This window comes from Delphinapterus leucas, chromosome X (genome assembly GCF_059928025.1).
Source record: "Delphinapterus leucas isolate spDelLeu-1000000601 "Yukka" chromosome X, BTC_Dleu_Yukka2, whole genome shotgun sequence".
Taxonomy (NCBI): domain Eukaryota; kingdom Metazoa; phylum Chordata; class Mammalia; order Artiodactyla; family Monodontidae; genus Delphinapterus; species Delphinapterus leucas.
In genome coordinates, this window is record NC_143150.1 from 5935552 (window position 1) to 5958574 (window position 23023).

The 23023-nt window shown below is 43.5% G+C and overlaps 1 protein-coding gene across 1 annotated transcript in view; it reads right to left on the reverse strand.

Annotated features, from left to right (window-relative positions):
• The window catches only part of AFF2 (ALF transcription elongation factor 2), a 340186-nt gene that overhangs the window by 158374 nt on the left and 158789 nt on the right, over positions 1 to 23023 (reverse strand). Inside the window, exon 5 of the mRNA XM_089903923.1 lies at positions 3316 to 3402. Coding sequence (XP_089760049.1) covers positions 3316 to 3402 — 87 coding nt within the window. The remainder of the gene's footprint in view (positions 1 to 3315; positions 3403 to 23023) is intronic.

Genomic DNA, 23023 nt, shown 5'->3' on the forward strand with positions numbered 1-23023 from the left:
GATGGATGGATGGATGAATGGGTGGATGGATGAATAGATGGATGGGTGAATGAATGGATGGATGGGTGTATGAATGGGTAGATGGATGGGTGGATGGATGGGTGGATGAATGGATGGGTGGGTGGATGGGTGGATGGATGGGTGGATGGATGGGTGGATGGATGGGTGGATGAATGGATGGATGTGTGGATGGATGGGTGGATGGATAGGTGGATGGATGGATGGATGAATGGGTGGATGGATGAATGGATGGATGGGTGGATGGATGAATGGATGGATGGGTGGATGAATGGATGGATGGGTGGATGGATGGGTGGATGAATGGGTGGATGGATGGGTGGATGAATGGGTGGATGTATGAATGGATGGGTGGATGAATGGGTGGATGGATGGGTGGATGAATGGGTGGATGAGTAGGTGGATGAATGGGTGGATGGATGGGTGGATGGATGGGTGGATGAATGGGTGGATGGGTAGGTGGATGAATGGATGGATGGGTGGATGAATGGGTGGATGGATGGATGGATGGGTGGATGAATGGATGGATGGATGGATGAATGGGTGGATGGATGAATAGATGGATGGGTGAATGAATGGATGGATGGGTGTATGAATGGGTAGATGGATGGGTGGATGGATGGGTGGATGAATGGATGGGTGGGTGGATGGGTGGATGGATGGGTGGATGGATGGGTGGATGGATGGGTGGATGAATGGATGGATGTGTGGATGGATGGGTGGATGGATAGGTGGATGGATGGATGGATGGATGAATGGGTGGATGGATGAATGGATGGATGGGTGGATGGATGAATGGATGGATGGGTGGATGAATGGATGGATGGGTGGATGGATGGGTGGATGAATGGGTGGATGGATGGGTGGATGAATGGATGGATGGGTGGATGAATGGATGGATGGGTGGATGAATGGATGGATGGGTGGATGAATGGGTGGATGAATGGGTGGATGGATGGGTGGATGAATGGATGGATGGGTGGATGAATGGGTGGGTGGATGGATGGATGGATGGGTGGGTGAATGGGTGGATGGATGGGTGGATGGATGGGTGGATGAATGGGTGGATGGATGGATGGGTGGATGAATGGATGGATGGGTGGATGAATGGATGGGTGGGTGGATGGATAGGTGGATGGATGGGTTAATGGATAGGTGGGTGGATGGATAGGTGGATGGATGGGTGGATGAATGGGTGGATAGATGGGTGGATGGATGGGTGGATGGATGGGTGGATGAATGGGTGGATGGATGAATGGATGGATGGGTCGATGAATGGATGGATGGGTGGATGAATGGATGGATGGGTGGATGAATGGGTAGATGGGTGGATGAATGGGTGGGTGGATGGATGGGTGGATGGATGAATGGATGGATGGGTGGATGGATGGGTGGCTGAATGGGTGGATGGGTGGCTGAATGGGTGGATGGGTGGATGAATGGGTGGATGGGTGGATGAATGGGTGGATGAATGGGTGGATGGATGGGTGGATGAATGGATGGATGGGTGGATGAATGGGTGGGTGGATGGATGGATGGATGGGTGGGTGAATGGGTGGATGGATGGGTGGATGGATGGGTGGATGAATGGGTGGATGGATGGATGGGTGGATGAATGGATGGATGGGTGGATGAATGGATGGGTGGGTGGATGGATAGGTGGATGGATGGGTTAATGGATAGGTGGGTGGATGGATAGGTGGATGGATGGGTGGATGAATGGGTGGATAGATGGGTGGATGGATGGGTGGATGGATGGGTGGATGAATGGGTGGATGGATGAATGGATGGATGGGTCGATGAATGGATGGATGGGTGGATGAATGGATGGATGGGTGGATGAATGGGTAGATGGGTGGATGAATGGGGGTGGGTGGATGGATGGGTGGATGGATGAATGGATGGATGGGTGGATGGATGGGTGGCTGAATGGGTGGATGGGTGGCTGAATGGGTGGATGGGTGGATGAATGGGTGGATGGGTGGATGAATGGGTGGATGGATGGGTGGATGAATGGATGGATGGGTGGATGAAGGGATGGATGGGTGGATGGATGGGTGGATGAATGGATGGATGGGTGGATGAATGGATGAATGGGTGGATGAATGGGTGGATGAATGGGTGGATGGATGGGTGGATGGATGGGTGGATGGATGGGTGGATGAATGGATGGATGGATGGGTGGATGAGTGGATGGATGGGTGGATGAATGGGTGGATGAATGCATGGATGGGTGGATGAATGGATGGATGGGTGGATGAATGGGTGGATGGATGGGTGGGTGGATGGATGGATGGGTGGATGGATGGGTGGATGAATGGGTGCATGGATGGGTGGATGAATGGATGGATGGGTGGATGAATGGATAGATGGATGGATGGATGGGTGGATGGATGGGTGGATGGATGGGTGAATGGATGAGTGGATGAATGGATGGATGGGTGGATGAATGGAAGGATGGGTGGATGAATGGATGGATGGGTGGATGGATGGATGGATGGATGGATGGATGGATGGATGGGTGGATGGATGGGTGGATGGACGGATGGATGGATGGATGGATGGATGGATGGATGGGTGGGTGAATGGGTGGATGGATGGGTGGATGGATGGATGGATGGGTGGATGAATGGATGGGTGGATGAATGGATGGGTGGATAGATGGTTAATTGGATGGAAGGGAGGAGGAAAAGAAGGAAGACATTTTTTTTCTTTTAAAGTGTGTTATTTAGAAAATCCATGTTTACTCAGGCATTTTAAATCTGATGGTGAGAAAAAATTCTTACTGAGAGCAAGTGAGGAAAAAAATTATATGACACATTTGACTAGAACTGTAGGAGAAAAAGTTCTGTCAATATGGTGTGTTGGTGTGTGAAGATCTGCCTGCTTGTGAACGAGGACTGCAAGTGATACACAAAAGTGAAAACTGATCCATTAGACTGAAGAGTACAGGGTTTTTTAAATTAAAAATAATCTTGGATGTTGTTCCACCATCTACTGGGCCTTTCTTAAGAGATGAGTTCACTCCTCTCTCCAATCCACGAGCTCTGGGCACAGTAGCTCGGCCAGTGGCGGTGCTCTAGGCATTAGGATTCGCATGCCAGCGTCTGGTGGACATTCTCTTAAAGACACTCTTTCAACAAAATCCTATTTGTGTTAACATCCCAAAGGACATGAGAGAGTCTACATTTTATGGAGCTTAGAATACCAAGGCCATTTCTATTTTTAAGAATCCAACGGGAAGACTGGTATAACTGACATCAGATCAAGGAAAATGGAGCAAGGAAGATAACTGACCTGTCCTGGGATGGAAAATGTGCTCTGCTCAGAGTTTCCAGAAGTATGCATGGCAGTGAGAGGAGTAGGCCAGGGATGGGTCATCTCCTGGTGAGGAAAAACAAAGCAACTTTATTTGCGGGCACTTCGAAAAATGAAACACCTTCTTGGCACTAAACATGGTAGGCCCTTTCTAAATACTTACTGACTTAATTGGCCTACTTTTTTTCAGGGGAACATTCGGTCCATTCCCCTGCTCCACACTGGTGCTTGAAGCCTATCTGTGAGACAAAGGGCCATCCCACATCCAATTGCACACTGCCAGTGACAATGAGCTCACTACCGCTCAAAGCAGCCTGTCCCATGTTGAGACAGCCTGATCACACTATTCTTCCTGGCTGGGAGCTAAAAGCCTGTCTCCCGGGAGTTTCTACCTCTGGATCGTATTTTGAAGCCGCACAGAACTCATCACCTCTTCTTTTGCCTGAGAAGTTGTTGGGAGACAGCAGCCATATCCCCTGGTGCTGTCTTTTCACCAGGCGGACACATTGGTGGCTTGTTCATTCATTGATCAAGAACCTTCTACTTTTCTTCTAATGCTTGAGTTCTGCGTTCTGTCAACTATCTCAGGTGCTCCCAGGAGGGACTCCGCATTGCCTGGGGCTCCTGTAACTCGTGGTATCCTGTTTGTGGTGTGATCTGCCAGCTCAGGGGAGGGCGGCACCATCACCACCCTCGTTCTGGATGCTCTGATAGTCATTTCTCTTGATGTAGCCTAACAGCTAGTGACAAGATCGCAGCCGCGCTATTGACACAGTGTGTTTGTGAGTTCAAGTCTTAACGTTGGAAAAGCCCCTCTGGCGCCCACTCTCCGCTACCTGCGGGGGCACCTTCTCAGTTCTTTCAAACGCTCCTTTTGAAAAGAGGTGCTGTTCAAATCTTGCTTGAGTCTCAGGGCTCGTGGCCAATGTGCTTTACCTGAAGAGTGAGGATAATTAAATCACATGCTCAACATCCCAGCCTCAGAGAGATGACAAAGTTGGTGAAGCAGGAGGGTGCCAGCCTGTGCTGGATTCATCAAACATTTTGGTATATAAACATTAAACCTAAAAATCAATGTAATGATGGAAATGAAGGAGAGCTTGGAGGGTGGGGTGGAGGGGATCAAAGTTTATGAAAGGCCTTTTTAATGAGCCAGTTACATAATACTTTCTCCCAGTCTTTATGGGTAACATAATTAGTCATTTCAAAGGTAATATTAATAACTCTCAGGTAGCACTAAAACATGTTTTTTTCCCCTTCTATAATTATCCAGTTCAGAAAGAGTCTTTGATGTATGCAGAGCTGTAATGCAACGAGATACTTCACAGATTCGTTCACAGTGGCACTGCTGCAGCAGAATTTGTAAGTACGGTTCAGAGGAGCCCTGACACAGATTATTCTACCTGGCGCTATTTAAAAAGAGGCTGTAAGTACATTAAAAATGCATACAAGATTTAGAGGGGATGCTTAACCTACTTAAGAGATAGACTATTTCCAAGTGTTTTCGAGTTGTGCATTTGTATGCAGTTGATAACGTTCGTGACAAATGCTACTTATGTATTCATCAAAACTGGCCCAATGTAACTCCACGCGACAACAGTTTAAAGCTGAATTTCCAGATACTCTGTGTCTTTAAAATACTCAATGATTTCTTTTAAATTTTACATAGTTTTTCTTGAGTAAGGCTGGTCTTCTCCAATATTAGTCCCATCATTTAAAACCGCGGTCCCCAACCCCTGGCCCGCAGACCGGTGCTGGTCCGTGGCCTGTTAGGAATCGGGCCGCCCAGCAGGAGGGGAGCGGCGGGCGAGTGAGCGAAGCTTCATCTGTCGCTCTCCATCGCTCGCAGTATCACCTGAACCATCCCCCACATCCCATCCGTGGAAAAATTGTCTTCCACGAAACCGGTCCCTGGTGCCAAAAAGGTTGGGGACCACTGATTTAAAAGACACAGGTTCCTACTGAGCCAGAGTCAATCAAAGGGCAGTAAGCCCCAGTCTGGGATAGGCGTACTGTCTCTTCAGCAACCATGGAGCATGCCTCGATCAATGAGAGGCTTCGTTATCCATCCCTTTCCATCACTGGCTTTTCGAGGTGTGCCTCTGGGTTTATTCAAAGGTGTTTCAGACACCTGGATGGATGACTCGCTTCTCGAAAGTGTACCTTCTCCCCCAGGTCTGCTGTATTTATTGGGCGGCAGAATGGGATGACCTTGAGTTACTGTCGGAGTGTGCTGCCCCGCTGGCCCATCCACACGAAGCTATTGATATGTACACTGTCACATTTTCAATGACAGCTGAGTCTCTGTATTTGAGAACGTGAGATTTCATGAAGCAGCAAGGTGGCTCCGCGGCACCACCAATGCTTTTGATTAAGATAGGGAGGGCGCAGCTGAAAGGAAGATAATTTCCTGCAAGACTGTCTTCAGCAAAGAACCTGGGTGCAAAGCTCTTCCACTTCTCAAAATGAGTTAGACCTGGAACGTGCGCGAAGCTCGCAGCAGATTTTTCACTGTTATTCCTTTCACTCACACCTGAAAGATATTAACCTGTTTTTATGTTCTTGCCACTCCCAAGATAAGAACACGCGCACACCCTGATCCACCTGTACTAGTCCTTTTCCTGTTCTTCAGGTGGAGATGAGCACCTGCTCCAAAGTGTTGCCAAGACTTTGGCAACAGGCACGGCACTAGATGTGCCTCCCCTTCGTGAGGCTAACTAATGTGTTTTGTGGAGAAAGGACCAAGTAAGCAGTGCTGTTCTATTTTTCAGTATTTCACAAGCAACAGAGCGTTCGACGCAATTTCTGACGATGGGGCAGATGCTAACCCTCCTGTGATCTGAAGAGTCCCTAGTCGAACCCAGGAAAATCAGAAAAGGCCCTTTTCCACCAGCGATTCTTTTCCAAGCATATCCTCCAGGACTAGGACTTGAGCGAAGCCAAAGAACTTGTGGGCAGCCCTGCTTGGCCCAACTTAGAAACAGAAATGGGGTGCCCCACGTGCTGAGGGGCAGGACACCGTCTGAATTCCAGACTCTGCTGATCTCAAATGCATCCCATACTCATCGAACACAGACCTGGCTGTTATTTCAAGTATCTAGTATGTTGTCCCAAGCCTTGTCTTACTCACCTGTCTCCAGTGCCCTAGTCCGTAATAACTGGCTAATATGAGATATTATCATTAGTTTCTAAAGTTTCTATGTGTGAATTATCATATTATTAATCAGAATAATATCAAGATTTACCAACTGAATACAGTCTGTCAGGCACTTAGCTTCCCACTCTTGGACTTTCTGTACCACAAACTAGAGAGGCAGGGATTAGCATCATACTTGTTGGACAGATGAGGAAACAGGCACAAAGAGGTGAAGTCCCTTTGATGGACTCCCTGCATTTTGTTCTACTAACTCGTACTATTATGTACCAGTCACCAGGATCCAGAAAGCATAAAAAGTCAAGTTCCTTCCAGTGAAGAGCTCAGTCTGCTTGACACACTAAGGTGTCAGGGAGGAGTTCTCTGTGTGAGGCGTTGGGAAAGGCTTCATGGTGAAGGCGAGGGGAGCAGTGTCTGTGCACGTATGTGTGTGTATGTGTGTGTCTGTGTGTCAATAATAATAATAACGGCTCACGTTTCATTGAGCCCTCTGGTTGAAACAAATGCTTTCAGAAACATGTCATTCAATCAATAAGATGAATTTTAACAGAGGTGAATGAAAACTGCAATTATATTCTACAAACCAAGTGTGAAATTGCAAAATGAGAAAAAGACCACCTGACTTAGCTGTAACACATGGGCTAAAAACCCAAAGATTTTAGTTGACCCCTAAGTAAATTTGAGGGATTTGGCAGCCAAAAGGGCCAATGTCAGCTCAGGTGATGTTTAGGTAAGCATGATGCCCGGAATGTGGAAGGCAACAGTTGGCTGTATAACAGTACATTGTATGAGACAGACCACATTGAAACACAGTGCGTCACCTGGATGCCCCATTTCAGCAGGGGCATTGGAACCTCTTAAAAGGGACGGTTACCACAACATTTATAAATGCCCTTCAAGAGAACAGGGAGGGCTTCCCTGGTGGCGCAGTGGTTGAGAGTCTGCCTGCCAATGCAGGGGACACGGGTTCGAGCCCTGGTCTGGGAGGATCCCACATGCCGCGGAGCAACTAAGCCCCGTGAGCCACAATTACTGAGCTTGCGCGTCTGGAGCCTGTGCTCTGCAACAAGAGAGCCCGCGATAGTGAGAGGCCCACGCACCGCGATGAAGAGTGGCCCCCGCTTGCCACAACTAGAGAAAGCCCTCGCACAGAAACGAAGACCCAACACAGCCATAAATAAATAAATAAATTAAAAAAAAAAAAAGAGAACAGGGAAAGTTTAGTCCATGGAAAAGGGAGGCTGAGGGAAGGTCTGAGAGGTGCATTCAGATACCCGAAGGGTTGTCACACGGAAGAGATTTGGGACCTGCTTTGTGGACCAAGGCGTTAGGACTAGCCCTATGGGTAGATGTTATTAGGGAAACAATTTTAGCTCAAACTAAGAAAGAATTTCCAGTTGTGTGAGCTTTCCAACCACAGAGCCTACGGCTTTAGAAGGCAGCGAGTGGCCCATATCTAAAAGGCGGGACAGCCCCTGGCTAGGGTACTGGGAAAGGGAATCCTAGAAAGGCAGGGGTAGGGGTGGGGCTAGTGGACCAACTGCACTGCCTTACACAATCATGTGATTATATCCTTTATCTCTGTAAAGTCAGTGATATTGATGAGAAGATGCAACACTGAAAATGGAGCAGTGCGGTTTTTTACGTGACATATAAACATGGCTGACCAAACTGGCTAAGGAAATTGATCCCGTTCTCAGGGACGGTGGGGAAGTGCTGGGCGCCAGGGGAGCCTGCTGTCTCACAGTGAGGCGGCTAACAGCCCAGTTTGTCTGATTGTTTGCTCCGCTCTTGGGAAGCCCCAACAACAGTGGAACCATAGACTTTCCTGGGTTTGATCACTAACAAACACTCCTCCCAAACGTCTCTAGCGGTCTCAAAACCCTGTTCCATTTAATTGAATGAATATTCTTCTGTTTGGAACGCTCTTAAGACAGTCTCCCGAGCTTGTATCTCTGATTTCTATGCAAGTGCTGATAGGGAAGAAGTATAAAATCAACTGTTACCTTAGACAAGACTTCCCAACGCAAAATGCAATCCACCAGGAAAACAAACAAAAAAGCCTAAATCTTTTAAAAGTTTCTAACAGCAAGTTATGATTTCATTGACGTGGTGTAAAAACCCTGGCATTATTCCTTCAAATAAATAAATGACTGCTTTATTCCAAACTCTTTAGTGTTGGCCGTTGTTTCAGGGAATCTGGAAATTTTCTCCATTGGCCCCCGGACTGTACACGCGAAAAGTCCAGCTCACACCGGCTGCCGTTGTCCTGGCAGCCCCCAAACCAGGGTTCCACTAAAAAAGAGCCTAATTCTAATTTAGAATTGGGGAGCACAGAGATCAGTGACCCCGCGGCTTCAGCATGTGCTCATTCAGACAATCTGTTCATCTTCTTGCCATTGCCAGATGCAATCAATTCCACTTCATCCACTGAATGTAATGGGATGTGGATGGCCACATGCAGGACCTAGCCATGCAACTTCTTCTGGACCAGTTACTCCAAAGGCTGCGAAAGGGGGACAGACCACCACAGTGATATACTGGGCAGAATTCAACCAGATCCATCGAGTTCTGCAAATTTCGGCAACAGCAACCTGAGGCCACAGCCCATGCAACTAATGGAATTTGACTCCCCAACAGATGATTGCCTTGTAAATATCGATCCTTGTCAGGACATTTGTCTCAATTAGTTGAACCAATCAGAACAGAAAACTGGCGGTCCCACTAGAAAATGCTGTTAGACTGAAATTGCCTTCCTTGGTAAAGGCAATATTCGTACCAGTTCAAGGGTAAGAAATGTAAGAACTGGCCATCGAGAAATGTTTTGCAAAGATCGGGGGGCAAAAAGGAAACCTAGGTGGAGGACTTCTGCTCAAGGGTCCAGTTCAGGCATCAGAGGAATCTGAGGTTTCTCAAAGGCCATTTCTTACCTTTTTCGAGTTTCTAGCTCTTCTGTTTCAAATTAGTTTACTATTAAGTACATCCAAATGACCATCATTTAAAATATACTGGCTTGATTGTGTGTGTGTGTGTGTGTATACACACACACACACACACACACACACACACACACACACACACCCCACATCTTCTTTATCCATTCATCTGTTGATTGACATTTAGGTTGCTTCCATGTCTTGGTTACTGTAAACAGTGCTGTAATGAACATTGGGGTGCATGTTTTCTCCGGGTATATGCCCAGTAGTTGGACTGCTGGATCAAATGTTAGCTATATTTTTAGTTTTTTAAGGGACCTCCATACTGTTCTCCATAGTGGCTGCACCAATTTACAGTACATTCCCGCCAACAGTGCAGGAGGGTTCCCTTTTCTGAACACCCCCTCCAGCATTTATTGTTTGTAGATTTTTTCAGGATGGCCATTCTGACTGGTGTGAGGTGATACCTCACTGTTGTTTTGATTTGCATTTCTCTAATAATTAGCAATGCTGAGCACCTTTTCATGTGCCTGTTGGCCATCTATATGTCTTCTTTGGAGAAATGTCTATTTAGATCTTCGGCCCATTTTTTGATTGGGTTGTTTGTTTTTTTGATATTGAGCTGCGTGAGCAGCTGTTTGTATACTTTAGAGATTAATCCACTGTCGGCTGCATCATTTGCAAATATTTTCTCCCATTCGGTAGATTGTCTTTTTGTTTTGTTTATGGAATACTACTCAGCCATAAAAAAGAATGAAATAATGCCATTTGCAGCAACATGGATGGACCTAGAAATTATCATACTAAGTGAAGTAAGGCAGAAAGAGAAAGACAAATATCATAGGATATCAACTTACATGTGGAATCTAAAAAAATGATACAAATGAACTTATTTACAAAACAGAAACAGACTCACAGACATAGAAAACAAACTTACAGTTACCAAAGGGCAAAGGTGGGGGGAGGGATAAATTAGGAATTCGGGAGTAACATATACACAATTATATATATAAAATAGATAACGAACAAGGACCTACTGTATAGCACAGGGAACTATGCTCAGTAGTTTGTAATAACCTATATGGGGAAAGAATCTGAAAAAGAATATATACATATATATATACACACACACATACACATATATATGAATATATATATTCAGTTTTATATATGTATAACTGAATCATTTTGCTGTACACCTGAAACTAATACAGCATTGTAAATCAACTATGATTCAATAAAGACAAATAAATAAATAAAAATAAAAATAAAAATATACTGGCTTGAAACAATTCTCTGGGCTTTCAAAATGTTACAGCCATGTTTTTTTTGTTTTTTTGTTTGTTTGTTTTTGTCTTTTCTTTTTCAGAGCCATTTTACTGGAATGGAATGACATGCCATATCCTCCTAGCATGAGATATTGCTTTATGGTTAACCTCCAGTTTGCTGCTTCAGCTCCAGGTCAGCTAAACCAACGTGATAAAACCTACACACCTTCACTGGCTTCTCCCCCCAGCAACATCTTGAATGATCTACTTTTAAGTTCATTCATTCTAAAAACATTTACTGAGCGTCTACTCTCTGCAAGGCATCTAAGAGGTGGGCCGCTAGACCAGGTCCAGGCTCAGGGTGCGGCTGGACTCTAGGTAGCTAGAGTCTTCATAATAAGAATGAGTGTAAGATAATGACACTTATTAGTTATCATTCAAAAGTAGGACTAAAACTTGTCAGAGTTGGCTTTTTTTTTAAAGAATAACATGCAGTTCATTATCATTTTCCCAGAATCACCAGAGATTTGTTGATCTCTCACTGCTAGACAGATACACAGTGTATATGCAGCAACACAGCAGTCACTTAGAAAGCCAGCTTATACTATAAGTGAAAGGCACTGGAGAATGACAACTCCAGTCAAAGGGAGACAGAAGGATAAATTTCCCTCAATCCCAGTCTAAGCCTTTTCAAAGACTTACACAAGATGTTAGGATTCCATTTCTAAGGGCTGCTGTAGCTTTCTCTTTTTTTAAATTTATTTACTTTATTTATTTATTTTTGTCTGTGTTGGGTCTTGGTTGCTGCGCGCAGGTTTTCTCTAGTTGCGGTGAGCGGGGGCTACTCTTCGTTCCAGGGTGCGGGCTTCTCACTGCAGTGGCTTCTTTTGCAGAGCGCGGGCTCTAGGCGCACGGGCTTCAGTAGTTGTGGTGCACGGGCTTAGTTGCTCCATGGCACGTGGGATCTTCCCGGACCAGGCCTCGAACCCATGTCCCCTGCATTGGCAGGCGGATTCTTAACCACTGCCCCACCAGGGAAGTCCCCAGGTTCTGGGTTTTGAGAGTACTATTTTTGGGGGAGGGCCGTTCCAGAGCCTCCTGTGCCCTTTCCTCCCCAGAGCCTGAGGATGAAGGAATCATCACTCTCACTGAACTTGCCCGAGGTACTGCCCACAGAGCCAGGTGTATATGCCTTAAATTTTCTCATCTCTTTTGCAAGAACATTCACCTTCTTTCTTTCTACCTACTTAGACTGATTTTTGGTTCTTCTTTAGGTAGTAGGGGCACTGCTCAGAACCAGAATCTCATTTGACCAATATATTCTATGGAAGCCTCAGGATGGAAATAAGTTATTCAGATATACTCTAAACATGGTCACGGGTGCTAGTCGAAAACGTAAAACTAGACTCGGTTTTATTTAATGATAAGACTCAGAATGAAGACCTAGAGCAGATCTTAAGCAATAATCTATGTGGCTGCTTCCCACTAGCTATCTATCTTACATTTGGTAGTGTATATAGCCCATGCCACTCTCTCACTTCGTCCCAGCTTACCCTTCCCCCTCCCCGTGTCCTCAAGTCCATTCTCTACTTCTGCGTCTTTATTCCTGACCTGCCCCTAGGTTCTTCAGAGCCATTTTTTATTTTTTAGATTCCATATATATGTGTTAGCATATGGTATTTGTTTTTCTCTTTCTGACTTACTTCACTCTGTATGACAGACTCTAGGTCCACCCACCTCACTACAAATAACTCAATTTGGTTTCTTTTTTTTAAATTTAATTTTATTTATTTTTTTATACAGCAGGTTCTTATTAGTCATCCATTTTATACACATCAGTGTATACATGTCAATCCCAGTCTCCCAATTCATCACACCACCACCACCACCCCACCGCCGCTTTCCCCCCCTTGGTGCCCATACGTTTGTGCTCTATGTCTGTGTCTCTGTTTCTGCCCTGCAAACCGGTTCATCTGTACCATTTTTCTAGGTTCCACATATATGTGTTAATATGCGATATTTGTTTTTCTCTTTCTGACTTACTTCACTCTGTATGACAGTCTCTAGATCCATCCACGTCTCTACAAATGACCCAATTTCATTACTTTTTATGGCTGAGTAATATTCCATTGTATATATGTACCACATCTTCTTTATCCATTCGTCTGTCGATGGGCATTCAGGCTGCTTCCATGACCCGGCTACTGTAAATAGCGCAGCAATGAACATTGGGGTGCATGTGTCTTTTTGAATTATGCTTTTCTCTGGGTATATGCCCAGTAGTGGGATTGCTGGGTCATATGGTAATTCTATTTTTAGTTTTTTAAGGAACCTCCATACTGTTCTCCATAGTGGCTGTATCAATTTACATTCCCACCAACAGTGCAAGAGGGTTCCCTTTCCTCCACACCCTCTCCAGCATTTGTTATTTGTAGATTTTCTGATGATGCCCATTCTAACTGGTGTGAGGTGATACCTCATTGTAGTTTTGATTTGCATTTCTCTAATAATTAGTGATGTTGAGCAGCTTTTCATGTGCTTCTTGGTCATCTGTACATCTTCTTTGGAGAAATGTCTGTTTAGGTCTTCTGCTCATTTTTGGATTGCACTGTTTGTTTATTTAATGTTGAACTGCATGAGCTGTTTATATATTTTGGAGATTAGTACTTTGTCTGTTGATTCTCTGGCAAATATTTTTTCCCATTCTGAGGGTTGTCTTTCCATCTTCTTTGTAGTTTCCTTTGCCTTGCAAAAGCTTTTAAGTTTCATTAGGTCCCATTTTTGTATTTTTGTTTTTATTTCCATTACTCTAGGAGGTGGATCAAAAAAGATCTTGCTGTGATTTATGTCAAAGAGTGTTCTTCCTATGTTTTCCTCTAAGAGTTTTATAGTGTCCGGTCTTACATTTAGGTCTCTAATCCATTTTGAGTTTATTTTTGTGTATGGTGTTAGGGAGTGTTCTAATTTCATTCTTTTACATGTAGCTGTCCAGTTGTCCCCGCACCACTTATTGAAGAGACTATCTTTTCTCCATTGTATATCCTTGCCTCCTTTGTCACATAGATTAGTTGAACACAGGCGCGTGGGTTTATCTCTGGGCTTTCTATCCCGTTCCATTGATCTATAGTTCTGTTTTTGTGCCAGTACCATATTGTCTTGATTACTGTAGCTTTGTAGTATAGTTTGAAGTCAGGGAGTCTGATTACTCCGGCTCTAGTTTTTACCCTCTAGACTGCTTTGGCTATTCGGGGTCTTTTGTGTCTCCATACAAATTTTAAGACGTTTTGTTCTAGTTCCATAAAAAATGCCATTGGTAGTTTGATAGGGATTGCATTGAATCTGTAGATTCCTTTGGGTAGTACAGTCATTTTCACAATATTGATTCTTCCAATCCAAGAACATGGTATATCTCTCCATCTGTTGGTATCATCTTTAATTTCTTTCAACAGTGTATTACAGTTTTCTGCATACAGCTCTTTTGTCTCCCTAGGTAGGTTTACTCCTAGGTATTTTATTCTTTTTCTTGCAATGGTAAATGGGAGTGTTTCCTTAGTCTCTTTCAGATTTTTCATCATTAGTGTATAGGAATGCAAGAGATTTCTGTGCATTAATTTTGTATCCTGCTACTTTACCAAATTCATTGATTAGCTCTAGTAGTTTTCTGGTGACATCTTTAGGATTCTATATGTATAGTATCATGTCATCTGCAAGCAATGACAGTTTTAATTCTTCTTTTCTAATTTGGATTCCTTTTCATCTCTGATTGCCGTGACTAGGACTTCCAAAACTATGTTGAGTAATAGTGGTGAGAGTGGACATCCTTGTCTTGTTCCTGATCTTAGAGGAAATGCTTTCAGTTTTTCACCATTGAGAATGATGTTTGCTGTGGGTTTTTGTATATGGCCTTTATTATGTTGAGGTAGGTTCCCTCTATGCCCACTTTCTGGAGAGTTTTTATCATAAATGGGTGTTGAATTTTGTCAAAAGCTTTTTCTGCATCTACTGAGATGATCATATGGTTTTTATTCTTCAGTTTGTTAATACGGTGTATCACATCGATTGATTTGCATATACTGAAGAATCCTTGCACCCCTGGGATAAATCCCACTTGATCATGGTGTATGATCCTTTCAGTGTGTTGTTGGATTCTGTTTGCTAGTATTTTGTTGAGGATTTTTGCATCTATATTCATCAGTGATATTGGTCTGTAATTTTCTTTGTTTGTAGTATCTTTGTGTGGTTTTGCTATCAGGGTGATGGTGGCCTCATAGAATGAGTTTGGGAGTGTTCCTTCCTCTGCAAATTTTTTGGAAGAGTTTGAGAAGGATGGTGTTAGCTCTTCTCTAAATGTTTGATAGAATTCACCTGTGAAGCCATCTGGTCCTGTACTTTTGTTTGTTGGAAGATTTTTCATCACGGTTTCAATTTCATTACTTGTGACTGGTCTGTTCATATTTTCTATTTCTTCCTGGCTCAGTCTTGGAAGGTTACACCTTTCTAAGAATTTGTCCATTTCTTCCAGTTTGTCCATTTTATTGGCATAGAGTTGCTTTTAGTAGTCTCTTAGGATGCTCTGTATTTCTGCGGTGTCTGTTGTAAATTCTCCTTTTTCATTTCTAACTCTATTGATCTGAGTCCTCTCCCTCTTTTTCGTGATGAGTCTGGCTAATGGTTTATCAATGTTGTTTATCTTCTCAAAGAACCAGTTTTAGTTTTACTGATCTTTGCTACTGTTTTCTTTGTTTCCATTTCATGTATTTCTGCTCTGATCTTTATGATTTCTTTCCTTCTGCTAACCTTGGGTTTTGTTTGTTCTTCTTTCTCTAGTTCCTTTAGGTGTAAGGTTAGGTTGTTTATTTGAGGTTTTTCTTGTTTCTTCGGGTAGGCTTGTATAGCTATAAACTTCCCTCTTTGAACTGACTCTGCTGCATCCCATAGGTTTGTTTTATTTTATTTTTTTGCAGTACATGGGCCTCTCACTGCCGTGGCCTCTCCCACTGCGGAGCACAGGCTCCGGACGCGCAGGCTCAGTGGCCATGGCTCACGGGCCCAACCGCTCCGCGGCATGTGGGATCTTCCCTGACCGGGGCATGAACCCGTGTCCCCTGCATCGGCAGGCGGACTCTCAACCACTGCGCCACCAGGGAAGCCCCATCCCATAGGTTTTGGATCAACGTGTTTTCATTGCCATTTGTCTCTAGGTATTTTTTGATTTCCTCTTTGACTTCTTCAGTGATCTCTTCTCACTTATTTAGTAACGTATTGTTTAGCCTCCATGTGTTTGTGTTTTTTACTTTTTATTCCCTGTAACTGACTTCTAATCTCACGGCACTGTGGTAAGAAAAGATGCTTGATATGATTTCAATTTTCTTAAATTTACTGAGGCTTGATTTGTGACCCAAGATGTGATCTATCCTGGAGAATGTTCCGGGCGCACTTGAGAAGAAAGTGTAATCTGCTGTTTTTGGATGGAATGTCCTATAAATATCAATTAAATCTATCTGGTCCATTGTGTCATTTAAAGCTTCTGTTTCCTTGTTAATTTTCTGTTTGGATGATCTGTCCATTGGTGTAAGTGAGGTGTTAAGGTTCCCCACTACTATTGTGTTACTGTCGATTTCCTCTTTTATAGCTGTTAGTGTTTGCCTTATGTATTGAGTGCATATATATTTATAATTGTTACATCTTCTTCTTGGATTGATCCCTTGATCATTTTGTAGTGTCCTTCCTTGTCTCTTGTAACATTCTTTATCTTAAAGTCTATTTTATCTGATATGAGTATTGCTACTCCAGCTTTCTTTTGATTTCCATTTGCATGGAATATCTTTCTCCATCCCCTCACTTTCAGTCTGTATGTGTCCCTACGTCTGAAGTGGGTCTCTTGTAGACAGCATATATATGGGTCTTTTTTTTTGTATCCATTCTGCGAGCCTGTGTCTTTTGGTTGGAGCATTTAATCCATTTACATTTAAGGTAATTATCGATATGTATGTTCCTATTACCATTTTCTTAATTGTTATGGGTTTGTTTTTGTAGGTCCTTTTCTTCTCTTGTGTTTCCCACTTAGAGAAGTTCCTTTAGCATTTGTTGTAAGGCTGGTTTGGTGGTGGTGAATTCTCTTAGCTTTTGCTTGTCTGTAAAGCTTTTGATTTCTCCATTGAATGTGAATGAGACCCTTGCTAGGTAGAGTAATCTTGGTTGTAGGTTCTTCCCTTTCATCACTTTAAGTATATCATGCCATGCCCTTCTGGCTTGTAGAGTTTCTGCTGAGAAATCAGCTGTTAACCTTATGGGAGTTCCCTTGTATGTCATTTGTCGTTTTTCCCCTGCTGCTTTCAATAAGTTTTCTTTATCTTTAATTTTTGCCAATTTGATTACTATGTGTCTCGGCGTGTTTCTCCTTGGGTTTATCCTGCCTGGGATTCTCTGCACTTCATTGACTTGGGAGGCCATTTTCTTTCCCATGTTAGGGAAGTTTTCGAGTATAATCTCTCCAAATATTTTCTTAGGTCCTTTCTCTCTCTCGTCTCCTTCTGGGACTCCTATAAAGCGAATGTTGTTGCGTTTAATGTTGTCCCAGAGGTCTGTCAGGCTGTCTTCATTTCTTTTCACTCTTTTTTCTTTGTTCTGTTCTGCAGCAGTGAATTCCACCATTCTGTCTTCCAGGTCACTTATCCGTTCTCCAGTCTCAGTTATTCTGCTACTGATTCCTTCTAGTGTATTTTTCATTTCATTTATTGTGTTGTTCATCTCTGTTTGTTTGTTCTTTAGATCTTCTAGATCTTTGTTACACATTTCTTGCATCTTCTCCATCTTTGCCTCCTTTCTTTTTCCGAGGTCATGGATCATCTTCACTATCATTATTCTGAATTCTTTTTCTGGACGGTTGCCTATCTACACTTCATTTAGTTGTTTTTCTGGGGTTTTATCTTGTTCCTTCATCTGGTACATAGCCCTCTGCCTTTTCATCTTGTCTATCTTTCTGTGAATGTGGCTTCTGTTCCACAGGCTGCAGGATTGTAGTTCTTCTTGCTTCTGCTGTCTGCCCTCTGGTGGATGAGGCTATCTAAGAGGCTTGTGCAAGTTTCCTGATGGGGGGGACTGGTGGTGGGTAGAGCTGGCTGTTGCTTTGGTGGGCAGAGCTCAGTAAAACTTTAATCCACTTGTCTGCTGATGGGTGGGGCTGGGTTCCCTCCCTGTTGGTTGTTTGGCCTGAGGCGACCCAACACTGGAGCCTACCCAGGCTCTTTGTTGGGGCTAATGGCAGACTCTGGGAGGGCTCACGCCAAGGAGTACTTCCCAGAACTTCTGTTGCCAGTGTCCTTGTCCTCACAGTGACACACAGCCAACCCCCGCCTCTGCAGGAGACCTCCAAAACTAGCAGGTAGGTCTGGTTCAGTGTCCTATGGGGTCACTGCTCCTTACCCTGGGTCTCGATGAGCACACTACTTTGTGTGTGCCCTCCAGGAGTGGAGTCTCTGTTTCCCCCAGTCTTGTCAAAGTCTTGCAATCAAATCCCGCTAGCCTTCAAAGTCTGATTCTCTAGCAATTCCTCCTCCCATTGCCAGACCCCCAGATTGGGAAGCCTGAAGTGGGGCTCAGAACTTTCACTCCAGTGGGTGGGCTTCTGTGCTATAAGTGTTCTCCAGTTCGTGAGTCACCCACCCAGCAGTTATGGGATTTGATTTTGTTGTGATTGTGCCCCTCCTACCGTCTCATTGTGGCTTCTCTTTTGTCTCTGGATGTGGGGTATCTTTTTTGGTGAGTTCCAGTGTCTTCCTGTCTATGATTGTTCAGCAGTTACCTGTGATTCTGGTGTTCTTGCAAGAGGGAGTGAGAGCACATCCTTCTACTCTGCCATCTTGAACCAATCTTCTCTTTTTATTTATTGGAGTATAATTGCTCTACAATGGTGTGTTCGTTTCTGCTTTATAAGAAAGTGAATCGGCTATACACATACGTATCTCCCCCAATCTCCTCCCTCTTGCATCTCCCTCCTACACTTCCTATCTCACCCCTCTAGGCGGTCACAAAGCACCAAGCTGGTCTCCCTGTGCTATGTGGCTGCTTCCCACTAGCTATCTATTTTACGTTTGGTAGTGTATATAAGTCCACGCCACTCTCTCACTTCGTCTCAGCTTACCCTTCCCCCTCCCCATGTCCTCAAGTCCATTCTCTATGTCTGCGTCTTTATTGCTGTCCTGCCACTAGGTTCAACGGAACAGGTAATGAGAGAGAGAGAGAGAGAGAGAGAGAGAGAGAGAGAGAGAGAGAGAGAGGGAGAGAGGGAGGGAGGGAGGGAGGGAGGGAGGGAATCTAGAGTTAGAAAAGAAAAAAGAGATGACGTAGGGGCAACTCTGTTCACTAGAACTTTCTGTAATTATGCAAATGTTGTATTCTGTACTGTCCAATGATAGCCACTGGCCACATGTGGCTAGTGAGCACTTGCAATGTGCCTAGTGGACTGAGAAAGGAAGCTTATATTAAACTGTAATTAAGTTTAAACAAGCAGCTGTATTGAGCAGCTCGAAACAGTCAACACTTCAACTTTACAGATGAAGTTGTGAAGTACGTAATGCTTAAGTGACTTGCTGAGCGTCCTAAAATAAGGCAGTGGAAGGCTGAAGACTAGCTTTAAGGTCCCTCGATGCCCAGTCCAGTGTCATTGCCACATTGCTTTCTTCTTAATCCCAGTTGTCCCAAAGGCTGGCGCTGGGTGGGCTTTACTCTGTAACACAGACCAGACTCCGAGAGAATCAGCGTAGAGCCTCCGTAGCAGACCACTATTCACTTTTGTATCGTAAGTGCTGGGTGTGTGAGGCTGTGGTGGGGACCATGCATTAAAGAGCAGGAAAGAAACTGCAGAGCTTGAGGTGGACAAGGTTCTCAGGTTTCCTCCAGTGACAATAGGTCCTGAGAAGTTGACAGCAAACTGAATAAAAATGATCGGAGGCCCAGACAGCCGTGATGTTTTCGTCTGCCTTAGTTTTAGATGGGCCTTCTTTCTTTATTTTGTGATTCGGCCATTGCTTTTTCTTTTTCTTTTTTTTTTAAAAAACCAGGTCAAGAAGCTCCTTTCTTTATTTCTCCCCCTTTTCTTTTTTGTCCTTCAATATTTTGTTCTTGGCTCATCCTTGATTTCTACACAACTAGTGTCATTTTCTTTCTACTTTTCTTCCTCTGCCCACTTCTAACCTTTCCAATCATGCAGGGCTCTGTGAGCCAGAGAACCCTCAGAAGTCAGGACAGGTAGGAGCAGGGGAGCAGCTGCCATGGCTTCAGGAATCCTCGTGAACATACAGGAGGAGGTGACCTGCCCCATTTGCTTGGAGCTTCTGACAGAACCCCTGAGCCTTGACTGTGACCCCAGCTTCTGCCAAGCCTGAATCACTGGAAATAACAAGGAGTCCATGACTGGCCAAGAGGGGGAGAACAGCTGCCCCGTGTGCCGTGATTCGGCCATTTCTAATTAACCTAGTGCCAGGGGAGAGCTGGGTGAGTCTGTTGGTGTTAGCGTGTTCATCCCAGGGATGAAGGACCTTGGGGGTGTGCTGCGTTTTGACACCACTTTTGCTGTGAGGCTGAGAGTGTTTGACAGCAGCAACATACAGGCTTCCAGCAACAAAAAGGTCTTAGAAACTCACTCTGGAGGAAACAACACATCTCATGGAAGCTTCTTTCTTGTGAGCACAATAATAATAAGCATAGTGAATGGTACCGTCTCTCCTCTCTCCGGTTATAGGTGCATATGGGGGTCCCACCTTGTCTTTTCATCAATGCCTTGTTTAAAGTGATAATGCCAACATTATTGTACTTTGAGGACCAATAGTAAAAATAGGCTCCAGCAATGGTATTAAGTAATAATTGGCAATGGAAAAACTCAGCAGAAAAAGCGGCACTAAATATATTGTTCGGAGAAATAAGTAATGGAGTCATTATAATGCCTAATATTTGTATGAATATTCTACTCACTAAACACTATTATCTGCTTATTAACTTACAATATCTTCATGGAAAATCAAATAATAATTTTATCATCGGTGGGTGTAAATAACACTATGAGGTGGTTTTCTCTAACCATTCCTCTACAAATTTAAGTCATTCAACAAACACAGTGTACCTGTTCTATGCACTTTTTATACACCTACACTTGTTACCTTTGTGTGCATACGTGTGTGTGTGTGTAGGAGGAGATGCTGGGCTAGGGCAAAGGGACAGAGAGATGAGTTTGACACCGACCTCTAGGCGCTGGGGAAGCATAATACCTCTGCTTGAATACCTTTGGTGACAGAGACCTCACCTCCCTTTAGTCCTTAGATCCACCAGTTGGATCAGAGAGAGAGGGGAGAGTAACACTGGGTGTTCCAAGCACTATTCTACAGGCTTCACGTACATCACCTCATTCAACCCTCCCACTGATCCTGAAAATTAGGCAGTAGTATCTCAGTTTTGTAAAGGAGATCCAAAATGGTTAGGTTACCCAAGAATGTTTAGCTGGTGAGAAGAGCCAAGCTCTACTTTCTTAACCATGATGTCTCCCTAGAACATTTTTCCTCTTATTGCTCAAATACTATCCCCCTGTAACTGCCCCTCAGGGGTTCCACCATTTGAGGCTTCCTAGCCTAAAGCCGGCCTCTGAGTCTCGCTTCCACATGATAATTCCCTCAGGCAGCTTCGGCCTGCTCCCTCTTCTAGTTCAATTTTCTTCTGGTTAGCTTATCTCTTCAGCCATTCCGATTGTGAATCCACTCATTACCCTGCTTACTCTTTGCTAAATGTATTTCAGTTCAGCAGCATCCCCCTTAAAAAACTTTTTATGAAAGTAATGTAAATTATAGAAATCGAGAACATTTAGAAAACAAAACACTCACCCATAAGCTTATCACTCTAACACAATAAGAACTATTATTTCAGAGTATTTTCCTTTAGCTTCTTTTATTCATATTTTTACATAGCTACAAAATTTAAGCACATAAAATGTTATATTCTGGTTATTTCATTTAACATTATACTGTAAGTTTTCTTCCCATGTCGCTATATCATCCTCAAAGCCACCTTTTTAATGGTCAATTATTTTTTTGAGTGTATAACTCAGAATTTGCCTAACTATTCCCCTATTGTTGGATATATAGTAGCATTTTTTTTTGCTATTACAAATAATGTTGTAATGATGTTCATATAGGTTTTTAGGGATTTGGATTTTCCCCAAGCATACATTCCCCAAAATAGAATGATAAGTTATCAATGTCCCTCTAAAAACAGGGCAGCCAACCTAAATAAATGGGGAGGAATACCATATTCATGAATTGAAAGATACAACAAGGTAATAAAGATGTCAATTCTTCGCAAATTGACCTATAGATGTAACGCAGTGCTAACAGGTATTCAAGCAGGATTCTTTGTAAATGTAGACATCATGTTCCTAAAATTCATATGGAAAGGAAAGGGAACTAGAATAGCCAAACCATTTTAGAAAAAGAGCAAAGTTGGAGGATTCACACTATCCTATTTTAAGACTTACTATAAAGCTACAATATTCAAGACATTATGGTATTGGTGAAAGGCCAGGGACATGGGCCAATGGAAGACACTACAGAGTCCAGAAATAGACCCATATAAATAAGGTCAATCTACTTTTTACAAAAATGCAAAATCAATTCAATAGTGAACGATAGTCTTTTCAACAAATAGTGCTTCAACACAATGAACAAAACAAGCTTCAACCTACACCTCACACCACATACCAACGTTAATTCAAAACAGATGAAAGACATAAATGTAAAAAATTAAACTATAAAACTCTTAGAACAAAACATGGAAGAAAAATTTCATGACCTTGGGTTAAACAACAAGGTTATAGTCTTGACACCAAAACTCACAATCCATTAAAGAAAAAAATGATAAATTTGGCTTCATCAAATTAAGAAATTTTGCTCTTAGAAAGGCCTCATCAAGGGAATGAAAAGACAAGCCACAGACTGGGAGACAATATTTTCAAATAACGTAGTTGACCAAAAATTTATATCCAGAATACAAAAAGAACTCCCCAAATTCCACAATAAGATAAAAGACAACCTGATTTTTAAAATGAGCAAAAGAGAAGAGGAAAAGGATGGAAAGTGTATAGGCAAATGAAGATAAGATGCTATCAGCAGAAAAAGGACTATTCTGTTTATGAGATTTTTTTTTTTTTTTTTTTTTTTTTTTGGCGGTACGTGGGCCTCTCACTGTTGTGGCCTCTCCCGTTGCGGAGCACAGGCTCCGGACGCGCAGGCCCAGTGGCCATGGCTCACCGGCCCAGCCGCTCCGCGGCATGTGGGATCTTCCCG